The 24872-nt window shown below is 38.7% G+C and overlaps 5 protein-coding genes and 1 long non-coding RNA gene across 6 annotated transcripts; all 6 read left to right on the plus strand.

Moving 5' to 3' along the window:
• The first annotated feature begins 661 nt into the window (after positions 1–661).
• On the plus strand, positions 662–3588 carry LOC125254339. The gene is made up of 4 exons (XR_007181637.1): positions 662–733; positions 1552–1568; positions 1867–2045; positions 3489–3588. It is a non-coding gene; the product is annotated as an uncharacterized LOC125254339 (long non-coding RNA).
• A 10184-nt stretch (positions 3589–13772) lies between these two features.
• Positions 13773–15059, plus strand: LOC125254668 (histone H1-like). The gene has a single exon (XM_048169395.1). It carries the CDS (start codon positions 14369–14371, stop codon positions 14987–14989), a length of 621 nt encoding a protein of 206 aa, XP_048025352.1. The 5' UTR covers positions 13773–14368; the 3' UTR covers positions 14990–15059.
• A 532-nt stretch (positions 15060–15591) lies between these two features.
• On the plus strand, positions 15592–16061 carry LOC125254670 (histone H2A-like). The gene has a single exon (XM_048169396.1). The coding sequence runs from the start codon at positions 15630–15632 to the stop codon at positions 16014–16016; it is 387 nt and encodes a 128-aa protein (XP_048025353.1). The 5' UTR covers positions 15592–15629; the 3' UTR covers positions 16017–16061.
• Positions 16062–16836: 775 nt separating this feature from the next.
• Positions 16837–17346, plus strand: LOC125254626 (histone H3). The gene has a single exon (XM_048169316.1). The coding sequence runs from the start codon at positions 16876–16878 to the stop codon at positions 17284–17286; it is 411 nt and encodes a 136-aa protein (XP_048025273.1). The 5' UTR covers positions 16837–16875; the 3' UTR covers positions 17287–17346.
• A 2816-nt stretch (positions 17347–20162) lies between these two features.
• LOC125254599 (histone H4) lies at positions 20163–20566 on the plus strand. Its single transcript, XM_048169281.1, has one exon. The coding sequence runs from the start codon at positions 20180–20182 to the stop codon at positions 20489–20491; it is 312 nt and encodes a 103-aa protein (XP_048025238.1). The 5' UTR covers positions 20163–20179; the 3' UTR covers positions 20492–20566.
• Positions 20567–21785: 1219 nt separating this feature from the next.
• On the plus strand, positions 21786–22261 carry LOC125254594 (histone H2B). Its single transcript, XM_048169277.1, has one exon. The coding sequence runs from the start codon at positions 21834–21836 to the stop codon at positions 22206–22208; it is 375 nt and encodes a 124-aa protein (XP_048025234.1). The 5' UTR covers positions 21786–21833; the 3' UTR covers positions 22209–22261.
• The last annotated feature ends 2611 nt before the right edge of the window (positions 22262–24872 follow it).

Here is a 24872-nt window from a genome sequence, read left to right on the forward strand (position 1 = left end):
TAGAAATAAAATTAATCAGTACTTTTATTCATCAAGGATGAGTTAAACTGATCAAAAGTTACAGTAAAGACAATTATAATGTTAGAAAATATTCTATTTTAAATAAAGGCTGTTCTTTTGAACTTTCTATTCATCGAAGAATTAAAAAAAAAAAATTGTACACAACTGTTTTCAACATTGATAATAATAATGAATGTTTCTTGAGCATCAAATCATCATATTAGAATGATTTCTGAAGGATCATGTGACACTGAAGACTGGAGCAATGATGCTGAAAATTCAGCTTTGATCACAGGAATAAATTAGTTTCAAATATATTAAAATAGAAAACAAAGTCATTTTAAATTGTCATAATATTTCACAATATTACTGTATTTTTTTATTTTATTGTTTTTATCAAATAAATGCAGCCTTGGTGAGCAGAAGAGGCTTCTTTTAAAAACATTAAAAAATCTTACTGACCCCAAACTTTTGAACGGTAGTGTATATATATATATATATATATATATATATATATATATATATATATATATATATATATATATATATATATATATATATATATATATATATATATATAATGCACACACAATATTAATTTATTTTTCTGAAATGGCAATAAATAAATATAAATTATTAATAATATGACATCACGTGATTAATTCTAACCAATGAGACTGCTGGAACAGCATCCATGAACTGTCATTCCGGAATCGACTGGTACCGCAAACAGGTAAGCTTTTTATATTTCTATAGTAATTTCTGAGTTTTCTATTAAAATTAGTGTAACAGGTCGAAATTGTTAATGAATTAATTAATTGGAATTAAATTACACCCGCTTTAGTGGTTTATCTGATGAGTAAGTTATATTATTTAGCTTGCTGCGTTTAAATTATAACGGTTATAACGGTCGACTAGCCGCTCGGACAATTCATTTTCTGGTAATCTGAGGTAATATACTTTAAAAACCGCATTAATTCATTACCTTGAATTGTTTTACATCCATTTCGGTGTTAATTTGATTTATTATTGTTTTTCCGTTGCTGTTTTTACGCGATGACTCGACTGAGCTAGCCATGATGACCGGGCTGAGTTGTGTCTTTGTATTAAAGTTTTAATCAGCGACGTAAATACAATAACTAAGCTGCACACCCTTATTAAATCTCGTTACATAAGCTACGGTCATATTACTATCATGTTATCGTGACCTAAAAATAACAGATTTTACAATAAATTTGTACGTATTGTCTCACGCACAAGCTGGCGCGTGCACGCGCGGGGACAGAGAGTGAAAGAGAGAGGACTCATTGGCCTATATTCACCCGAAAAGATAACTGTCAAATTAAATCAACCATCTGTAATATTTAATTAATTATGAAAAGATATAACTGAAGTAAAACATTTAGGCCATGAAATAAATCACTAAAATATTAATATAATAGTTTCTCTTGAATGTGTATATTTAATCAGCACGTTCATCCATACAGAGCAATATTTGACTGATATATTAATTTTTGTTTCTTTTTCTCCCTCTTCCTTGTGTGTAATCAGATCATTGGTTCTGCTCTGTAAGTACTGTTTGACTCAGTCACACATTCTCAGTTTTTGCATTGTAGATTTGTCATGCACATTTACAAAAACTTTCTTTGCATCATATAACTGTATTTTCATGAAGATTTTGCTTATGTTATCTGTTAATATTTTGGGTGTCATTTTTTAAAAATGAGATGATCCTCACTTAAATGGCAAATACTGTATTTTTCAGTACAGTGGTGTACATTCTCAGATGTTATTATACATATTCATGAATACAATTTTTAAACTGGCTTTATACCATTAAATGTTGTTTGTCCTCTCTCTTTTCAGTATTTATTGCCATCTAGTCCTGTTTGAAGAATTAACTGTGGCTCCAGCCATTAAGCAGACCTGAACCAGTTGATGAAGGTCTTCAGGATCACCAGAAACTACAGGCAGGTGTGTGAGAAAGTTGGAGCTACATACTGCAGGACGTTGGTCCTCCATGACCAGGACTGGACACCACTGTTGTAAGTGATCAATCTAGCAGTCAATCTGATTCTCTGAAAGTCATGTTCATAACATATTGTAGGTGATCTCAGCTCTGGCCCTCGAGAACCACTGTCCTGCAGACTTTAACACCAAACCTGGTCCAATATACCTGGGGCCGTATTCACAAAATGTTTTATCTTACAACTAAAAGTTCTCCTAAATAGCAGTAAAAATTCTCAGGTAAGAGTTTTCACTTATAGGATTAGTCCACTTTTAACTCCTGATAATTTACTCACCCCCATGTCATCCAAGATGTCCATGTCTTTCATTCTTCAGTCGAAAAGAAATTAAGGTTTTTGATGAAAACATTCCAGGATTTTTTTCCATATAGTAGACTTCAATGGACACCAAACAGTTGAAGGTCAAAATTAGTTTCATTGCAGCTTCAAATTATTCTACACGATCCCATACAAGAAATAATGGTCTTATCTAGAGAAACCATCACTCATTTTCTAAAAAAAAAAAAAATACAATTTTATACATTTTAACCATAAATGCTCATCTTGAAGTAGCCCTGCGTTCCATTCGGAAAGGCTCATCCCTATGCCCTTATTCCTTTCAGATGGTTTCCCCTTCGGAGTGAGAGCTTCGAAGGGATGAAGGGTGTAGGGGTAAAAAAAACCCTCTTTTTTTTGGAACGCACTTCTGCGTCATCTTAACGAGACAATCAAGGAGGAGTAGATTGTGCAAGCGGCGCCCTTTGTTTAACGTTAGTTTATTTATAGGGGTGTAACGATACATTCAGGTCACGATACGATACGTATCACGATATTTTGAACAAAATGAAACTGAAATTCAAACAAGATTTATTAAAAAAACATGAACAAATTTCACTAATTTTCCTTGTTGTACATACAAGATCACATTTCAATAAAATAAATAAATATAACATTTTAATAACCTGTATTCAAATTAACAGTTGAATAGGGCTGTCTGTCACTGAAAAAAAATGTTAAATTTAACGTATCGTATCGTGAACTCCGTATCGAGATACGTACCGTATCGTGACCTGAGCGTATCGTTACACCCCTACTGATTAGACAAATATGTTGAGGCGGCAGCTCTCGCGAGTGGGTGTGGTTTCAGCGCTGACAGCGCAATTTCTTATCCCGCCCCAACCCGACCCGCGGGGCTCGCGGGTTATGAGACGACCCGCGCATCACTAACCTACAACTGGAGAAGGTTAACAGATGACTGTCATGCTATGAACCTGACATGACTAATGGATAAAATTCAAGATCTTGAATCTGCTCAAAGTGCACCCAAATATGTTGGATGAAATAATGAAGTTTGGTCAACAACTATGTTCTTGCAACTTCTTTGAGAGTCCCATATAAATATATAATGTATGGATAATCTCATGTACTGGTAATGTGGTTTAAGAGGTACATTGTCCTAATGAATTCTCCTCCTTTTTGCAGGTCTAAGTCAGCCACAGTGGATACAGTGAAGCCACAAACACAGTTCATAGTTCTTGTATTTCTATTACACATTAAATAATAAAAAATATCATGTTAATAATTTTTGTCAGATGTTTATTTCCAGCTGGGTTTAGTAAAAAAGATGGTCTTGATCCAAGTATAATTTTGATTTCAGTTTCATGTTCTTGATTCTTTGCAAAACACAATCTGAACAGTTAGCTATTGAAAAGTTGGTGTGCAGTTCATATAAATTAAAATTATATATTCTTGAGGGGTTTTTTTAAGCCACAAGGAGAAAACCAGTGTATAATTGTAGTAATAATTTAAATTATTTAATTAATCAATGGCCTAATTAACAGCTACCAGTTAAACATACAAATGCAAATTTATAATGGAACCATTAGAACCAATACAAAAACTGCAATGGGAACCATTAAATATTTGCAAATAAAAACCAATACAAATTTATAATGGAACCATTAGAACCAATACAAAAACTGCAATGGGAACCATTAAATATTTGCAAATAAAAACCAATACAAATTTATAATGGAACCATTAGAACCAATACAAAAACTGCAATGGAAACCATTAAATATGTGCAAATAAAGACCAATACAAATTTATAATGGAACCATTAGAACCAATACAAAAACTGCAATGGGAACCATTAAATATTTGCAAATAAAAACCAATACAAATTTATAATGGAACCATTAGAACCAATACAAAAACTGCAATGGGAACCATTAAATATTTGCAAATAAAGACCAATACAAATCTGTAATGGAACCATTAGAACCAATACAAAAACTGCAATGGGAAGAACCATTATGTGCAAATAAAGACCAATACAAATTTGTAATGGAACCATTAGAACCAATACAAAAACTGCAATGGAAACCATTAAATATTTGCAAATAAAGACCAATACAAATCTGTAATGGAAACCAATACAAACCAATAAATCCTAATGGAATGTGCCCAAAACACACTACGTAATGGAAACCATTTTGTAATGGTTTTAATGGTTAATGGCTGATGGTTTGTAATGGTTTTGTAGTGGAAACCATTAGGATTTCTGTAATGGTTTCTATTGTTTTTTTCAGCAGGGTACCTCAGCACAGCACGTGTATTGTTTGTATTTTGCTCGCGATGCGGTCAGAACTGGAGTTTGAATACGAACACATGAAAAATACGATTGTTTTTATGATATACAGGCGGAGCGCGCATATGATCGGTTTCAGCGCGCAGCTCCGCGATGAGTTTAATAAAACTAGCCACGTGGCACATAGTTAATACAGAATAAAGTATCCGTGTTTAAAGTTTTTATTTCACACATTCTCCTGCACCAAACATTAACCAGCACGGTGTAGTTATGCACACATATTTCATCAAGTCGTCTTCAAATGAATTATATGTGCAAACTGGACACTGATACAGTGGTGTAGCCTATCTGAACACGACGACACAATTATTATAAAAGACTGATTTTGAGACTGCAGTGCTTGTAAATGTAATCAAGGTATTATTAGCCCTATTAAATATTCTTTCGTATTTCTCCCTTGTGCTTGGGAGTTTGTTGTCATTCTCTCCGTGCTCATATATTATATGACTATGTCTGTGCTTCATTGGTTGTTCTCTCCCCTCTTCCCCCCCTGTACACTCCCACTTTTCCAGAGCTTTACACGCCCATTTTCACAGACTTTTTGAAACTCAGAGGTGTGAACGACCAGGGTAAAACAGGGGGGTTTCATGACACTTTAACATCCGGAGCAGCACAGCCAAATCAACAGACTTTATGCAGGTAGCAAGCAAGGACAATAGTGAAAAATGGCAGATGGAGCAATAATAACTGACATGATCCATGATATCATGATATTTTTAGTGATACTTGTAAACTGTCTTTCTAAATGTTTCATTAGCATGTTGCTAATGTACTGTTAAATGTGATTAAAGTTACCATTGATTCTTACTGTATTCACAGACACCAGAGCCATGCCATTATTTTCATTATTAAACACTTTCAGTCTGTATAATTCATAAACACAACTTCATTCTTTATAAATCTCTCCAACAGTGTGTAATGTTAGCTTTAGCCACGGAGCACTATCAAACTCGTTCAGAATCAAATGTAAACATCCAAATAAATACTATACTTACATGATCTGATATGCTGCATGACGAACACTTTGTAAAGATCCATTTTGAGGGTCACATTAGCTGTGTGAACTTTGTTTATGCAGTGTATTATAGAGTTGCAAGCTTGGGGGCGGGGAGCGTGAGCATTTAAAGGGTCATGAAACCCCAAAACACTTTTTTTTGAGATGTAAACAGATATGTATAGGCTGCACATCATTGAAAACACTAAAGGTACTCATTAATGTTATTCATAAGTGAAAAATAGTTATTTTTGCATTTGTCAGAGCGATTTCTGTCTTCCGGTTTGAAAAGCTGAGTCGGAGCAACGTCACAAAAACTGACGTCATCGTGTACTTTCGGCCCAAGTATGGGCATGGTCGAACATGCTGACGTAGACCATTTTGAGCGATTCTCGACATATATTCATGACATAAAGCTCATTTAATCCAATCACTGCACTGTAGTATGCATAAGATTATAATTGCAGTATTATGCATGAGGAAGTATCACTTTTCTCACCTCGATCTCTTGTCATTCAGAGACATATCGTTGGTGCTCGTTTCCTCAGTGCTACAACACAATGTGTTTTCTTGCGACGTGACCAGGGCAGAGGTTTGTGTGCATGTGGATTGTTTTGCTGTGATCTACCAGCACAAATGGAAAATATGTTCACGTGAGATCGCATTACAGCAGAGAATTCAAATGTCACAAAAGTACGGCTCATTCTCCTCTGCCTGCTCTAGCTGCGTTCAAACACGCGAGCCATAGGCTGTTTCCTTCAGCACAGCAGCACGTGTGTTGTTTGTATTTTCTTCGCAATGCGGTCAGAACTAGAGTTTGAATACGAACACATGAAAAATAGTATTGTACACGCGGAGCACGCATATGATCGGACTTTATACTCAATCCGGGCAGAAATGGGAAGCCAATGCAAGGATCGAAGAATTGGTTTGATGTGTTCATATTTACACACTCTTATCAGGATCCTAGCGGCACTGTTTTGTATGTGCTGGAGTTTCTGGATGTTCTTGCTAGGAATCCCGATGAGACGAGTGTTACAATAGTCCAATCTTGAGGAGACAAAGGCATGAATGAGTTTCTCAGCATCATGTAGGGTAAGTGTGGGACGGAGTCTGGCTATATTCATGAGGTGGAGAAAAGATGTTTTGCAAAGATGTTTAATGTGGGCCTCAAAGGTTAAATGAGGATCAAACTTGACACCAAGATGATGATAGGGGAATGTCCTGGCCAGAGAATGTAATACAGGTTATGGAAGATGATCTGATCTGATGAGGGGAACCAATGAGGATAGCTTCTGTCTTTGAACTATTCAGCTGGAGAAAGTTATGAGTCATCCATGCCCTTATTTCCTCCAAACAGGCAGTGACTGTGGATAGAATTGTTGATGAAGATGATGAATGAGTGTCAGTTTTGATGTATAATTGTGTATCATCAGCGTAACAATGGAAAGAAATTCCCAAACGACTGATGACTTTGCCGAGGGGTAGCATGTAGAGAATGGACAAAATAGGTCCAAGAGCTGAGCCCTGTGGAACCCCGCAAACAACAGCGTGTAAACGGGACCTAGAGCTTCCCATGGCCACAAATTCAGATCTATCTGTGAGGTATGACTCAATCCAGCGCTGTAGGGAAGGGATCAAGGGCACAGGTGGAGGATCTCATCCCCTTGATGATGTCCTCAACCTCTGGTTGAGTAACTTCTGGGAAGCAGCAAAGAAACCTTGAAAAACCGAACTGCTGATCGGCAGTTGGGAAAGGTGAGGGAGAAGAAACAGAAAAAGAGGAGCGAATTTTAGCAATTTTGGTTCTAAAAAAGGTCCTAAAATCATTACACTGTTCTTCTGTAGCTCCTGTAAGAGGAGCACTTTGAGTTTTAAGGAGATGATTTATGGTGTCAAACAACTGTTTTGGAATTGCCAGGACTATTTTGAATAATATTTGAATAGTACTGTGACCGTGCTTCTTTGATCGACTTCAGAAAGGCTTTTTGATGGTCCCGATAGGCCAGCTTATGAACAGTTAGTTCAGAAGAGTTGTACCGCCGTTCAAGGGCACGTCCAGCTGCCTTCATTTTCCGCAGGTCACTTGTGAACCAGGGAGCTGAACGGGAAAACGTAATTGTCCTAACTTTGACAGGTGCATGGAAATCCAAAATGCGGCTGAATGTCTGATTATAAAATTCCACAGATTCAGTGACTGATGAAATATTTGCAGAAAGGAGATGTTGAAGGCTTAAGGTCATGTTTTCTGTGTTAATCTTTTTCAGATTTCTAAAACGTATTTCACGTTTAGGCTTCATGTAGGAAGACGGAAAGGAAAGCTCCATGGAGATGAACTTATGGTCAGATACACCCAGATCATATACAGTACAGTCCAAAAGTTTGGAACCACTAAGATTTTTAATGTTTTTAAAAGAAGTTTCGTCTGCTCACCAAGGCTACATTTATTTAAATAAAAATACAGTAAAAAAACAGTAATATTGTGAAATATTATTACAATTTAAAATAACTGTTTTCTATTTGAATATATTTCACAAAGTAATTTATTCCTGTGATGGCAAAGCTGAATTTTCAGCATCATTACTCCAGTCTTCAGTGTCACATGATCCTTCAGAAATCATTCTAATATGCTGATCTGCTGCTCAAGAAACATTTAATGTGTACAATTGTACAATATATTTGTGTACAATATTTTTTTTTCAGGATTATTTGATGAATAGAAAGTTCAAAAGAACAGTGTTTATCTGAAATCTAATCTTTTGTAACATTATAAATGTCTTTACTGCCACTTTTGATTGATTTAATGCATCCTTGCTGAATAAACGTATTCATTTCTTTAATTTCTTTTCAAAAAATAAAAATAAAAATTCTTACTGACCCCAAACTTTTGAACGGTAGTGTATAATGCTACAGAAGCTTTGTATTTCAGATAAATGCTGTTCTTTTGAACTTTCTATTCATCAAGGAATCCTGAAAAAAAGTACACAACTGTTTTCAACATTGAAAATAATCATAAATGTTTATTGAGCAGCAAATCAGCATATTAGAATGATTTCTGGAGGATCATGTGACACAGAAGACTGGAGTAACGATGCTGAAAATTCAGCTTTGCATCACAGGAATAAATTACTTTGTCAAATATATTTAAATAGTACACAGTTATTTTAAATTGTAATAATATTTCACAATATTACTGTTTTTTACTGTATTTTTAATTAAATAAATGTAGCCTTGGTGAGCAGACAAAACTTCTTTTAAAAACATTAAAAATCTTAGTGGTTCCAAACTTTTGGACTGTACTGTACAAATGGTGCACTTAAAAGGGCAGACTCAGTAATGACCAAATCGAGAATATTCCCCTTGATGTGAGTGGGAACGTCAACGTATTGTCTGAGGTTTAAGCAGTCCAGTAATTGCAAGAATTCTATAGCAAGATGACAAGTAGGATTGTTAACATGAATGAATCCCCAAGTATTATTATGTTGGAGGAGGTTGCACAGATAGTTAAAAGAAAATTGTACAACTCTGAAATGAAGTTTGAGGTTGATTTGGGTGGCCGGTAAATTAATAGTACTGTCATAGGGAAAGGAGGCTTACAATTAAATGCCAGACATTCAAAAGAAGACAGCTCGGGGATGGCCAAAACGGACAAATCCAAGTGACTGCGGTAGATGACAGCCAAGCCACCACCACGGCCCGAGCTACAAGCTTTTTGAAGATAACAGTAGCCAGGAGCACAAGTCTCATTTAAAACAGAAAAAAACGTCTGGTTTCTGCCAGGTTTCTGTGAGGCACATTATATCCAAACTTTTGTCACGAATGTGATCATGTATAAAGCCGGATTTGTTAGTGAGCGATTGTGTATTAAACAGTTCAATTTTAAAGTTGGATGAAGTAGTAAATCTCTGTATTGGCCGAAGTAGGCTGTGATCCACTCCACGTTTTCTATTCATCTCTATGTGTGGCGCTGTTGCAGTGTCTCCCGTGTTACTAACCCACAGAGTGTCAGTGCTCTGATGACGTGGAAGTGATGCGACAGGGCGAACAGCTCACCAGACCGGGTGTAAACAAGTTTTCGCCGAGCGCTTCTGTGGATGTAATGAGGCCGATTTAAGAGACCAAGTTCTTTAATGACTGATATACATGATGGAGTGTTGTAGTTGTTATATTCCATCAGTTGAGTGGTCGAGTAGTTCATTATGCCAGATGCACGGACTCCACATCTGTTGTCAACCACTAGCCACAGCGCCGGTATTTTGAGAAAAAGAAGAACTCGGCACCAAAATGTCATCCGTAATGTGGCTGGAAAAAGGTGGATCTTGGTAAGCGCCACAAACCTGTAAGCGCTGGAAATGCATGCAGAACTAGGAAAAGCCATGGCTGGTTCGCTAAAAAGTTAGCCTCAGGCACTTGCTTCCAACCGCTACCAGTCAAGTGGAGTCATCTAAATCGGTATGATCCATACAACAGTCCCAGTTTGAATTCTGACGAATTGAACTAGTTACAGTCATTAAAATAAAATAATTAAGATCAAATTAAAACTCAAAACTCGAGTGGAGAAGCGGCGAACAGACAACGCCAGCGTCCTCTCCCATCTCCCATTTTCTATCTGTCTGTCTGTCTGTCTGTCTGTCTGTCAGTCAAGTTTTGTAAAGTTTTTATTTCACACATTCTCCTGCACCAAACATTAACCAGCACGGTGTAGTTATGCACACATATTTCATCAAGTCTTCTTCAAATGAATTATATGTGCAAACTGGACACTGAGACAGTGGTGTAGCCTATCTGAACGCGACGACATGATTATTCTAATAGACAAAAGACTGATTTTGAGTGCAGTGCTTGTAAACGTAATCAAAGTAGCCTATTATTAGCCCTATTAAATATTCTTTCGTATTTCTCCATTGTGCTTGGGAGTTTTTTGTCATTTTTTCCGTGTTCATATATTAATATTCATTATTCTGTATAATGAGTGTGTTCTATGTCTGTTCTTCTTTGGTTGTTCTTTGGCCAGTTCTCCTCTGGCGAACAGTGCTTTGTTACGAATCAGGTTGCTATCATAAGTCTGATAGGATCGCAACAATCAAAGTATTTATTTCAGTTCCATCCAGTTGAGGATCGTATTCATCACGCCGGTATGGGCGGTTTGTTGAGGAACTGTGTTACTGGCTGTCGTGTCAATGAGGCCTTCACAATGGATGATCTAGTCGACTCGATCTCTGCTGATACTTCAGGGCTGCGTTGTGAGTTTTTCCAGCTCAGAGGTGTGAATGACCAGGCTAAAACAGGGGGGTTTCATGACCCTTTAAAGGGGACACGCGCTGAATCTGCGCATTTTTAATTATGACCCAAAATAGGCAGTTACAAAATTGAATAAAAAAAAAATCTATGGGGAATTTTGAGCTGAAACTTCACAGACACATTCAGGGAACACCTTATTTTAGATCTTGAGAAAAAAGGGTTCTAGGGCACCTTTAACTGAGAGTGCAAAAGTGATGTTTAAAAAAATATTACTTTGTAATGTTGAATCAATAATATTACCATTGATTTGTGGTTGAAATATCAAAATTGCTTCAACATTAACTGAGGATGCAAGAGTGATACTGAAGCAACATCAGTTTTTGTTAAATGCAATTAGAATTGACGCAACAACACTGACTCAACATTGAGTTTGAGATTACATGCTATCTGGGTCCTTTCTGCCTTGAGTTCCGTTCTAACAACAGTAAAGTCATCCTTAGGCCAAGGAAAGGCTACTTGCCAAAAGTGCTTTCCACCCCGTTTAGAATGCAGGTGATAACGCTGTCAGCTCTTCTGCTCGAGCAAGCAGGCACCTCACCCACTATAGCCCTTAGAGTGTGTTTTGAGCGATCTGGCTAATATCGGCAATCAGAGAAGCTTTTCATCTGCTTCAGGGGCCACACTAAAGGGCTGCCAGTTTCAAAGCAGAGACTTTCCAGATAGATTGTGGATGCGATAGCACTGGCCCCTTAGGAATGAGGGCCCACTCTACTAGAGATATGGCCTCTTCTTGGGAGGGGTCCAACAGATTCTATATTGCGGACATCTGTGTACCGACCGGCTGGTCCTCGCCATTCATCTTCGCCAAATTATATATAATATATATATATATATATATATATATATATATATATATATATATATAATTTTTTTTTTTTTTTTTTTTTTTTTTTTTTTTTTCTATGCTCTACCAGACATCGGAGGCAGCACAGTCCTGTCATCAACGGGACATTCGATGGGCATGATCGGAGAAGAACTGTAGTTCATCCACCATTGCAACATAGTTTGGAAGAAACACTAAAGAATCTAAAACAATGGAGAAGGATATGCTTCTAAGTTTACTCATCTTGGAAGAAGAAGAAATTAAGAAGAAGAAGAGAAGACGATGGTGTGTGCGGCCGCTGAACCAGAAGAGACTTGTGGATGGGGAATTTAGCACTTTGGTGCAAGAGATACGGAAGATGGATGCCAAAAAGCATTTCCAGTATTTTCGAATGTCGGCTTTCATGTTTGACGATTTGTTACATCGAATCGCTCCCAATCTTCAACACAAGTCAACACATCGAGCTCCAGTTGGTGCAGTGGAATGGTTAGCAATGACGTTGCATTTCTTGGCTACAGGGTCCTCGCTTCATAGCATAGCTGCAAGATACAGACTGGGCAGCCAGACTGTGTCTAAAATCATTCCTGAGGTGTGCCAGGCTATTTGGTAGTGTCTCCAGCCAGAGTATGTTGCTGTCCCATCGCAGGAACAGTGGGTGGACATCGCACAGGACTTCTGGTGAATTTGTAACTTTCCTTTTTGTGTTGGTGCCGTGGATGATAAGCATGTTCAAATCAGAGCATGGGTTGATGCATTCCAGGTTTGGTCAATGACAAAGATCCAGGTTCACTGGAGCACTCAATCTGAAACAATGTAACAATAAAAAGTCAGAAAAGCTATGTATGCTAGCAAGTTAGCCGAAGAGGTAACAAACGTAGCATCGAATGCCAATGTAAAGTTTGCCTTACAGTCCACAAAGATCTAACCAAAATGTAGCAAACCTTTGTCCACTGTATCCGCTGTATGTCCTATACCCTGTCCTATTCTACTTGCGGAACGAAGTTCCGTTCGTTCCATAAGTAGAATAGGGAACGCGCAGGACATACAGCGTAAGCTTTTTGAAGAATACGGAAAGCGGAAGCATGTGCAATGTGATCATCTGTGTTTATAAAGCATATACATTTGTATTTTTGTAGAAAATGAACGATCGTTTCGCTAGATAAGACCCTTATTCCTCATCTGGTATCGTTTGAAACTGCACTGAAACTGGCCTTCAACTGTTTGGAGGCCATTTAAGTCCACTAAGGAGAATAATCCTGGAATGTTTTCATCAAAAACCTTAATTTCTTTTCGACTGAAGAAAGAAAGACATGAACATCTTGGATGACATGGGGGTGAGTAAATTATCAGGAAAATTTTATTTGAAAGTGGACTAATCCTTTAACATCAGCTCTTCAGCTTCAGTGTCCTTCAGACTTTAGTACCAATCCCAGTTTAACCTGCCTGTGTAATTCTGAACACCTTCGTTATCTTGATCTAGAGTGTTTGTTTAGGGTTAGAGCCAAACTAGCCTGACCAAAACCCCAACATCTGTGCAAATAACAAACATATAGTGTAAATAATACAACTATTTTATGAATTAGCATTTAATAGTGGTTAAATCAGAATATAACAAAATTACAATCAGTGACCTGTGCTTTATTATTTACATGTAGCCTATTCATTTAGCAGATGATTTTATCCAAAGAGACTTTTGAAGGAACACCGTTTTAAGGAGGCAATGGCACAAGAAATGCAGCAATACAAAGTTTAAAACATTGTATATATTTGTATTATTATTATTTTTAATAAGTTGCTATGCCTTACTTTACATGAGCAAATCATTCGACTTCAACACAAACCTCATTAATTGACATGGCGAAAACTGAGATGAATGACAAATAAGGATTAACAAATATGTCGATTTACATTTTTATTTACGTGATATGATGTACATCAGCTTATGAAAACGTAAATTTAAAACATTATTTGCGTGTTGAGTCGTAGTAGCCTATATTATTATTATTATAAGGACAGATCTGCTAAGCGAAGATGAGGGCCAGACAGGAGAGTCACAAACAGACTCGGATTCTCCGGATGATGTTCGTGTGCTTCAAGCTGCCCAAAACAACAGCTGTATGAAAGCCTCTTCACGCCCCTCACTAATGCTGATTTTATTAAAGTTGCATTCAGACTGTTTTCTGAACACACAGCGGACGCGTTCAGGCTTTTATCAACTTTTTCATTAAAACGAGGCATCAAATGTACACGCGGCTTTTCCCCGTGGCTGATGATCGCCTTGGATTTGGTCTGACGGAGACAAAAGAAACATTTCCTCTTCGCGTGTTTTAGTCTCCAGTGAAAGTTCAGAACCTCTGCTCGGTGCTCACTTTGTTTTTACTGCGACAAACTATTTTACCGCTTCAGTTTTGTCCCAAATGTAAGAGAAGAAAACACAATCGTGAGGGGCTCGTGGAGGCGCACAGACACCGAGCAGGGCGGGTTGAGTCTATAAGGTTCTCATGTGTTATTTAAGAGCGCAGCGGCGCTCGAGCGCTGATCATTGCTGAAACCAGACAGCGTTTGAAAGACTATAGATCCGATCCGAGAAAGAGATGGCAGAAACCGCTCCAGCCCCGGCTGCTGCCGCCCCGGCCAAAGCGCCCAAGAAGAAGTCAGCTGCAAAAGCCAAGAAAGCAGGTCCAGGTGTCGGTGAACTCATCGTCAAAGCTGTGTCCGCATCCAAGGAGAGGAGCGGCGTGTCCCTCGCCGCCCTGAAGAAAGCTATCGCCGCCAGCGGTTACGACGTAGAGAAGAACAACTCCCGCGTCAAGATCGCCATCAAGAGTCTGGTGACTAAAGGCACATTGGTGCAGGTCAAAGGGACCGGCGCTTCGGGCTCATTCAAGCTCAACAAGCAGAAAGCCGAGACCAAGAAGAAGCCGGCCAAGAAAGCGGCTCCTAAAGCGAAGAAGCCCGCGGCCAAGAAACCCGCTGCTGCCAAGAAGCCCAAGAAAGCAGCGGCAAAGAAGCCCGCCGCCAAGAAATCGCCCAAAAAGGCCAAGAAACCCGCCGCCACAGCCGCTAAGAAGGCGACGAAGAGCCCCAAGAAGGCAAAGAAGCCAGCAGCCGCTAAGAAAGCAGCCAAGAGCCCCAAAAAGGCCAAGGCGGCTAAACCTAATGCGACAAAGCCTAAAGCCGCCAAGCCTAAAAAGGCAGCGCCCAAAAAGAAATAAAGTCTTCACTGTTTCTCCTCAACGGCTCTTTTAAGAGCCACCCACTAACTCTGAATAAAGAGCAAAACTCATGTTAATATAGTGTTGAAAATAGATAGCCAAAGATGTGTGACTATAGACAATTACAGCTTTTTAATAAGCTGTTTTTATAAAGAAATTGATTAAAAGCTTATATGTCTTCACAGTGATCAGTCCAAATTGGATGTTGTAGAACAAAGTACAGACAGAATATTTACAAACAACACTGGAAAACTGAAACAAACAAAAGTGAAACATTCCAATATTACAACAGGATCATAATAATATACAGTATCAGATCAACATGCACAGAATATACTGTGTGTAAAAGGTGTAGCATTTTTAGTAGGAACACCGAACAATATCCATTCTTGTACTTGCAAGCTTTCTATAACAAATAATTCAGTGGTTTCATCTCCTCCGTCACAAATACTTGTGCAATATTATTCCCGCCAGAAAGGGGGTTGGGCTTTGGAGGGAAGTTCAGTGATTGGTTTGAATCCTTATAGACTCTAAACCAATGAGCGACTGACACTCTCTTTTAAAGACAGCATGTGGCGCCACGAAAACTCATTCCATTGCTTTTGTCTGTGGTAATACTTGTGTGTTATTTGAACTAAAAATGAGCGGCAGAGGTAAAACTGGAGGCAAAGCCAGAGCCAAGGCTAAGACTCGCTCATCCAGGGCAGGACTGCAGTTCCCCGTCGGCCGTGTTCACAGGCTTCTCCGCAAAGGCAACTACGCCGAGCGCGTCGGTGCTGGTGCTCCTGTTTATCTGGCGGCTGTGCTCGAGTATCTTACCGCTGAGATCCTGGAGTTGGCTGGAAATGCCGCTCGGGACAACAAGAAGACCCGCATCATCCCCCGTCATCTGCAGCTGGCGGTGCGCAACGACGAAGAGTTGAACAAACTTCTGGGCGGAGTGACCATCGCTCAAGGCGGTGTGCTGCCCAACATCCAGGCTGTGCTGCTGCCCAAGAAGACCGAGAAACCCGCCAAATCCAAATAAGTTGACTTAGTTGGTCTCATTGAATCCCAAAGGCTCTTTTAAGAGCCACCCATTTTATCTGATCGAGAGCTGTTTTCTTTGTTAAACTCGTTTGGTTGAAAGAAAAAAAAAAAGTGTCAAATATATGATTGCTCTGCATTGATTACTAATAATATCGCGTTACATTAATATTAAGCCCCATTGTGTGTTTTCTTATAAGCACATGATCCCTTGATGTGTCTGATAGAGCTCGTTCTTTAGGAGGCGTGTAGGATTTCACCTATGTCCCCTAATATTAAAATACAGTTAATGTCTGCCAGGCTCTGATAATGTATTGTATATTATTTTAATATGTTATCCTAAATAAAAAGCAACATGCATACCATGTCAGGGTAACAGAAATTGGTCAATGTTACTCGGTGTCCTTGCTCTTTATTGTCACAGCCGCACGCTGCTTTATGTTTTTACGGGACGGATGACTGTGTCTGGCTGCAGTGCTTTTATACAGCCTATGATGTAATTCTGTTCTGATCCAAAATCTGCACAACCACTAGGAATTAAGGTGAGTATTTCAGAACAAATAAATACAACAATGTGAGTATAAATCTCATGGAAGTGTCATGTACACCGTTTGTTTAATTCGCAAAGTATTAACCAGATCAAAGTACTTTGAGCGGGAAACCCTTTGCTTGTTTGAAAAGATGGAGCGCGCTGTCATTGGCTAACAGTCATAAGCATACGTCACACGTTAGCCAATCACAAGCCTCGGCACCCTCCCGACACTGTGAGCTCATAGCCGCGCAATGCTTTATAAGCAGGCGTGTAAGACAGAGCAGCATTTCCAGCGTAAGCAGGACAGAAAGGGAAATTGATTGCAGCAATGGCAAGAACTAAGCAAACCGCTCGTAAATCCACCGGTGGCAAAGCCCCGAGGAAGCAGCTCGCTACCAAAGCCGCCCGTAAGAGCGCTCCGGCCACCGGCGGCGTCAAGAAGCCCCATCGTTACAGGCCCGGGACCGTGGCTCTCCGAGAGATCCGCCGTTATCAGAAGTCCACCGAGCTGCTGATCCGCAAACTGCCCTTCCAGCGGCTGGTCCGAGAAATCGCTCAGGACTTCAAGACGGATCTGCGCTTCCAGAGCTCCGCTGTCATGGCCCTGCAGGAGGCCAGCGAGGCTTATTTGGTCGGTCTGTTTGAGGACACCAATCTGTGCGCCATCCACGCCAAGAGGGTCACCATCATGCCCAAAGACATTCAGCTGGCCCGCCGTATCCGCGGAGAGCGCGCCTAAACCCGCATCAGCCACATCAAACCCCAAAGGCTCTTTTAAGAGCCACCAAAACTGCACTGAACGAGGAAGTTTCCAATGTGATGCTAAAAACTACAATTGTAAATAAACCAGTCCCACATAGTGTGTGATTTGACTTCAGTAACTTAGTTATTAATTGATGAAGGGAGCATTAAGTCAGTCTACTCTGTTGTGTGGTGATCGTGCAACAAACATCAAACCGCTATTGAAGTATCAATCCGGTGTCAGAGGTCATTATATGCAGATTATAAAGCGTTTTTTTTTTCTCCCCCTTCCCCCAAGCGCGTTAACAATTCAAGAAAGCCTTTATTGCCGAAACAGAAAACTAAATAATGTTCATTCTGCTGTTTAGCACATTTTAAATCATTGTTGCTAGATTTGGGTAAGAAAAAAAATTTCATCCACAATATTGACATTTATATTTAGTATGGAGCCTTTTTTTTTCTCTTTTTGTGTGTGTGTGTGTGTGTTAATATTCATATGTTAAACTGATATCATATTTAGTTGACTACATCTTTGCATTTTCAACTCTTGCTGGGTAGAACTGGGGAAGCTGTAGCCTGACTACGTCAGACTTCCTACTTCCGCTCAATTTCATTTCGCTTCTGTACTCAGTCTGATACAGCGTCAGAGCTTTGTGTTTGCCACCGGTCTGGAAACAGCCGGGCCAATCAACGAACAGAGGGCGGGCTGAGAGCCGTGACGTAGATGCTAAGCGCCGAGTTTTACATTGTAGGTTAGAGAAATCGAAAACCGAAACGACCGCGGAAATGGGAAACGAGACACGGGATGCAAACTTCGGGATGCATTAACTTCGCATAATCTGCAAAAGTCGTTTACAGCCATGTTCACTCCGGTATTTCGCTCACATCATCATGTGTTTACAACAGGTTTACAGTGGAAGTTCAATCATAGATTTGAGTTCGATGCATGATGTCTGTGCTTCGATGCGGCTGTACAGGCGGATAACATACGTCATAACTAAACGTATCTGATTGGCTTACGGGTAACCAATGATTTTAAACTTCAGACAAGCGTCCCCTAGCGAGAGAGAAAACACTTCTCTATTATGCCATTCCAGACTCTGTCTACGAAGCAAAGTGAAGTAGCAGAGTCTGGTATTACCAGGCTAGGGAAGCTGTTCCTGCAGTGTTGAGCTCCAACGCCAATCAAACACACCAATCCTTGCTAAAAGTATTCAGATTTATTTGGAAATTACTGGCATGTCTGTTTGAACAGGATTGGAGGTAAACTCTGCAGGATAGCAGACCTCAAGCCCTGAGCTTGACGAGACAGTTCAACAGTGTAAAAACAAATTTAAACACCTCAATTTTAGGACACTTATGGTAGGTGTCCACTGGCATGGGGCGGGCGGAGCAGAGCAAGCGTTTTCCGTTAAATCCTATGGAAGTTGAGCTTCACTTGCAAGGTGCATTGTGGGATTGTGAAGCTCGACTTCCATAGGAATTATTTGAAAATGCTCGCTCTGCTCTGCCCGCCCCATGCCAGTGGACACCTACCGTTAAACGTCATATATACAGCATATTTTGCATATTAGTTTTAGTTTTTTTTGCATTTTTTTGCATCACATAAAACAAATAATGGCTTTTTTTCTATATCTTAACAGAGCAATATCCTGTGAGATACATCTCATACAATCTATCAAAATAGATTAAAATAAAAAAAGGGTTAAAATGTAGTCAAGTGAAAGAGTATCAAACATAATCCTGCATAATTGCAGTTTTAATACAATAATTTTGTCTGCGTCTCCAGTGTTTGTGTTTTCGAAAGTCCCAATAATAAAAAGGCCCAAAAAAAAAAAAAAAACATCTAAAATATTTAATACTTTAAGATGAGACACTACAGGCTAAAACACTGGTGTGATTTTGAGATGTTGGGCTTATTTGCTTATAATAAAGTTGTTGTTGTTTTTTTTCTTCTTTTTTTTTTTTTCTCAGACTAGTGGTAAGAAAACATTCAAAATCCACATTTAAGCATTTTTTTTTTTTGGCACTTTATCTATTTGTCTATAGATTTCAATTACAAAACATATTTTAAAGGTTGTTTTTTCAAAATGTTTTTTTTGTTTTTTTTATCCTACGCTGAGCCATATATCTCCACTCCAGAAGCACTTTCATACAACAAACTTTAGTTTTATTCCTATCTATATTCCAAAGGTTTTACAGAGGAATTTGTTCATATATAGTTTGTTCAAAGAAAAATTCTGAATGTTTTTGTTTGTTTTTTGTTTGTTCACAGTATTTTCTGAATTATGGAGTGATAAAAAGATAAATCCAAAATCCACTCTGTAAAAACCTTGACTCTAATATGTTAAAAAAAAGAAAAAAAAAAAGAAAAAAAAGAAACAAGAATTATGAACCTGACTTCATCCAAAGTTCAGATGTTTGTACTAGAAATGTATGTAAATTTGTAAGTAAATAAGGCCTCATTTGCATATTTAAACATAACCTAACATTTTAGAAAAAAATTTATTGTAATCAATCCACTGGGGAAGTAGGGTGATAACTATTAGTTTTTTGTTTGTTTGTTTGCTTGCTTTACCCTAGTGTCTCGCCTTAATATTGTGATATAACGTCTTGTGTCCCTCTTCAGAATACCACTTTTCATTATCAAACTGAACTACTGTAAATCATTATGTATGTGAAATAAATTTTTTGAAACCTGAAATTTAACATGAAACAAACGTCAGGGCAGGAATTAATTCACTTGTGCTCTAGCTACTTTGGGGGAGGAGTGTGTGCCTTGTGAAGCAGTCCTGGTTTCTATCAGGTCCTGTAAGCAAATGTAAAAGGCCTCCTAGTAACACTAGTTTTCCATTCATTCTTTATCAGCGTTTGATAGAGTTGTGTTAACCATGTCTGGAAGAGGCAAAGGCGGTAAAGGACTCGGAAAAGGAGGCGCCAAGCGTCACCGTAAAGTTCTGCGCGATAACATTCAGGGAATCACCAAACCCGCCATCCGTCGTCTCGCTCGCCGTGGCGGTGTCAAGCGCATCTCCGGTCTGATCTACGAGGAGACCCGCGGAGTGTTGAAGGTGTTTCTGGAGAACGTCATCCGCGATGCCGTCACCTACACCGAGCACGCCAAGAGAAAGACCGTGACCGCCATGGATGTTGTGTACGCGCTGAAGCGACAGGGACGCACTCTGTACGGCTTCGGAGGATAAACTTCTGAAACCAGGAACAACTACACCAACCCAACGGCTCTTTTAAGAGCCACCCACTCTGTCACATAAAGAGTCCAATGTTTTAGTCATGTCGACCACACATTTAATTATTACTTATTTTTGTGTGTGTGTGTGTGTGATGAATCCAAAATGAATTACTGAACTGGTAAATAACGTTTAATAGTAATGACTATAGCTTTTTTTTTCTCTTTAACCGATCAATGATTCTAAAAATATTGTTGCTTTAAAAACACAAACGCCACTTGTTTTTGTATTAAGACAATGGCTCGATTTCACAGATTAGGATTAGGCCTTACTTCAATTATGACATTCAGCATTTATAAACGTACGCTAGGAAAAAAAGAATACTGTGTGCAATTTAAGACAAAACAATGGCGCTGACATATTTTAAGATTTACCCCCGGTTTCACAGACAAGGCTTAAACTAGTTCTAGACTAAAATGCATGTTTAAGCTGTTTTAACTGAAAGCAACTTGTACTGACATATCTTAAAATATGTCCCTGCCACTGTTTTGTCTTAAGATACACACCAGCAATGTCTTTTTCTAGGGTATGTTTATAAAAACTACTTAAATATCCTAATTGAACTAAGGCCTAATCCTGGTTTAGCCTAAGCCCTGTCTGTGAAACTGGGCCATAACGTATATAAATAAGAGTTGCTTTCAGTTAAAACAGCTCAAACATGCATTTTAGTCTAGGACTAAGTCTTAAGAAACGTTTATTAATTTAGGGAGTGTTTATTAGTTTAGTAGATGTTGTTTTACAAAACGAACAAATGGGCATTAACATTAAAATATCTAAGTTATCAAAAGTGGAAATGCAGCAAACAAAAATGTTATTTATTTTACATAAGGTCAAATGGGCTTTTATTTACTATTTTCTGTAGTTTAAACAGTTAAACCACAGTTTCATGAATTAAAATAAGTTCTTAGGAAAAGCTGTTGTAAAGTCTGACCATTATTTGTCTCTTTCCTTCCAAACTCCCTCAATGGCTCTATAATTGTGTTAAAATTACACGATGGTTCACAATATTTGTCTAGAATCGCTTATTTTCTCAAACTAATAATAAAAGGAGCGGGAAACGAAACAAAGGACACAGTCAGGGTGTAGTTCAAACGTTGAGCGGTTGGCGGCGGCGAATGTAATTGGCCCTCATTCCACTCGTGATGCTTTGAGTTGTCCAATGAAATACGAGTTTATGGGTTTGGCCTATTAAAAGAGGCAATCTGTAGCTTTGAAAATTTGCATAGGGCAGTGAATAAATGCCTCTATGTCACTTCTGACTCAAATTGCTTTGTGAAGTTTGTGTTCAAAAAGCATCATGCCTGAACCAGCAAAGTCCGCGCCTAAGAAGGGCTCCAAGAAGGCCGTCACGAAGACCGCCGGTAAGGGAGGAAAGAAGCGCAAGAGGTCCAGAAAGGAGAGCTACGCTATCTACGTCTACAAAGTCCTGAAGCAGGTTCATCCTGACACCGGCATCTCTTCCAAGGCGATGGGCATCATGAACTCTTTCGTCAACGACATCTTCGAGCGCATCGCCGGTGAGTCGTCTCGTCTCGCTCACTACAACAAGCGCTCCACCATCACTTCTAGAGAGATCCAGACCGCTGTGCGTCTGCTGCTGCCCGGAGAGCTGGCCAAACACGCCGTGTCCGAGGGCACCAAGGCCGTCACCAAGTACACCAGCTCCAAGTAGAGATTCAACCGAGACTCTCAACAACCCAAAGGCTCTTTTAAGAGCCACCCATATTTTCAGTTAAAAGAGACTATTTGTGTTTCGCTAGTTTATAAGTAATTATGGTTTCCGGTGTTGTGCCCAATTCCAACCCCCCGGCTGCAAACTACCTCCTCTTCGCGTGCACGCGGACAGTACCGTTGTGTTTCCTGTAGATGGCAATTAAAACACGGAAATTTAGGTTAATGTTTCACTGAACCAATTCCAAACTTTCAATTTGATGAACACTTATGCAGTTTCCTGTAGAAGGAGGCTGAATCCAGCTTCTTATTCGCAGCTTCTTATTGACGCTATCCGGTCCACCTTAAAAGACGCGACGCTTCCGCGTTTGTAGCTTCTTATTCACGCTCAACTTAGGGACAGTGCGGTTTTTCTCTTTTTCGCGCTTTTTAAGGTATTGTGTTGCTTTTAGGGTCTATTTTCAGAATTAAAGGAAAATAAACCATTTTGAAATCCAAATAACACTGATATATCAGCGAAAATAGGCTGCAAAAATATAAGGCACTTAAAATATGGTATTCTTTGTTTATTGAACGTGTCATCAGCTCAACTTGAAGTACCGTGTGGTTTTTCTCTTTTCACGCTTTTTATCTATTTTTAGAAAAAAATAATACACTATTCTGAAATGTAAATAACACCGAAATATCAGTGAAAATTACTGTAAAATTACAAAGGTAGGCTATATAAAAAACAATTACATCATTATTTTTGCACGTCATCATTTGAATGCATTAATGAATTATCTGAATAAAAAAATTAATTCAAGCAAATATTACAGATTTCAATGTCACAAGGTAACTAGAGACTATCAGCTCCAGCTCCAGCTCCAGATTGGATCCAGCCTGTTATGAAGACTTAAGATGAAGGATTCCAGAACATCAAACATGGATGATTAAACAAAATGATCATGTTATCATTGTTTTGCATGCACACTACTTTTGCTTAAAAGAAGTAATATCTTATAACTGTACGTTCTGATATCATCTCATAAAAGAAGACTATTCTGTTTTTGCTACAAGTGAATGTGAAATAAATTACCTTTGAGGGTGCATTAAAAGTTCCATGGGGGCCTTATTCCCAATGTACTTGACTGTCACCATACACATTTTCAGACATTTTTACTGTAGCATTTTAGAGTTATGGACCCATGAATTTGACAAATGTGACAATACAGTTACCAGAGAAATTGCACTATTGGCCCAATTGGAGGCGCTATATCTCAGCTGCCTTTGAGGGTGCGTTAAAAGTTGCACTGGGGCCTGATTCCCAATGTACTTGACTGTCACCATGTACACTTTCAAACATTTTTACTGTAGAATTGTAAAGTTATGGACCCATGAATTTGACAGATGTGACAATACACTTACATGAGAAATTGCACTATTAGCCCAATTGGAGGCGCTATATCTCAGCTGCCTTTGAGGGTGCGTTAAAAGTTGCACTGGGGCCTGATTCCAAGTGCACATGACTGTCACCATGCAACATTATGAGCAATTTTACTGTAGCATTTTAAAGTAATGGACCCATGAATAAAAATGTCTGAAAATGTGCATGGTGACAACCGAGTACATTGGGAATAAGGCCCCAGTAAAACTTTTAATGCACCCTCAAAAACAGCTGAGATATAGTGCCTCCAATTGGGCCAATAATGCTATTTCTCCTGTGACTGTATTGTCACATTTGTCAAATTCATGGGTCCATAACTTTAAAATGCTACAGTAAAAATGTGAAAATGTGCACTGTGACAGACAAGTACATTGGGAATAAGGCTCTAGTGCAACTTTTAACGCACCCTCAAAGGTAATTTAATTCACATTCACTTGTATAGCACTTTTCACTATACATATTTCAAAAGAAGCTTTACAGCAAATTTATGTTTCTATGTGACAAAAACACAACAGTCTTCTTTTATGAGATGATATCAGAATGTACAGTTGTAAGATATACAAATTGTAGTATTTACTTCTTTTAAGCAAAAGTAGTGTGCATGCAAAGCAATGATAACATGATCATTTTGTATAATCATCCATGTTTGATGTTCTGGAGTCCTTCATCTGAAGTCTTCATAACAGGCTGGATCCAAGCTGGAGCTGGAGCTGGTATAGTCTCTACCTTGTGATATTGAAATCTGTAATATTTGCTTGAATTATTTTTTTATTCAATTGATTAATTAATGCTTTTAAATGATGACGTGCAAAAAGAATGATGTAATTGTTTTTTTATATACCTTTGTAATTATACAGTATTTTTCACAGATATCTCGGTGTTATTATTATTTTTTTCTGAAAATAGACAATAATAGCATAAAATGCGTGAATAAGAGAAAAACTACACGGTCCTTCAAGTTGAGCTGATGACACGTTCAATAAACAAAGAATACTAATTATATTGTATGTGCCTTTATATTTTTGCAGCCTATTTTCGCTGATATATCAGTGTTATTTGCATTTCAAAATAGTTTCTGAAAATAGACACAAAAAGCAACACAATACCTCAAAAAAGTGCGAAAAAGAGAAAAACCGCACTGTCCCTAAATTGAGCGTGAATAAGAAGCTACAAACGCGGAAGCGTCGCGTCTTTTAAGGTGGACCGGATAGCGTCAATAAGAAGCTGCGAATAAGAAGC

Source organism: Megalobrama amblycephala, linkage group LG19 (genome assembly GCF_018812025.1).
Source record: "Megalobrama amblycephala isolate DHTTF-2021 linkage group LG19, ASM1881202v1, whole genome shotgun sequence".
Lineage (NCBI taxonomy): Eukaryota > Metazoa > Chordata > Actinopteri > Cypriniformes > Xenocyprididae > Megalobrama > Megalobrama amblycephala.

Coding starts and splice junctions, on each gene's coding strand:
- LOC125254668 (XM_048169395.1), top strand. CDS start 14,369: ATGGCAGAAACCGCTCCAGCCCCGGCTGCTGCCGCCCCGGCCAAAGCG.
- LOC125254599 (XM_048169281.1), top strand. CDS start 20,180: ATGTCTGGAAGAGGCAAAGGCGGTAAAGGACTCGGAAAAGGAGGCGCC.
- LOC125254594 (XM_048169277.1), top strand. CDS start 21,834: ATGCCTGAACCAGCAAAGTCCGCGCCTAAGAAGGGCTCCAAGAAGGCC.
- LOC125254626 (XM_048169316.1), top strand. CDS start 16,876: ATGGCAAGAACTAAGCAAACCGCTCGTAAATCCACCGGTGGCAAAGCC.
- LOC125254670 (XM_048169396.1), top strand. CDS start 15,630: ATGAGCGGCAGAGGTAAAACTGGAGGCAAAGCCAGAGCCAAGGCTAAG.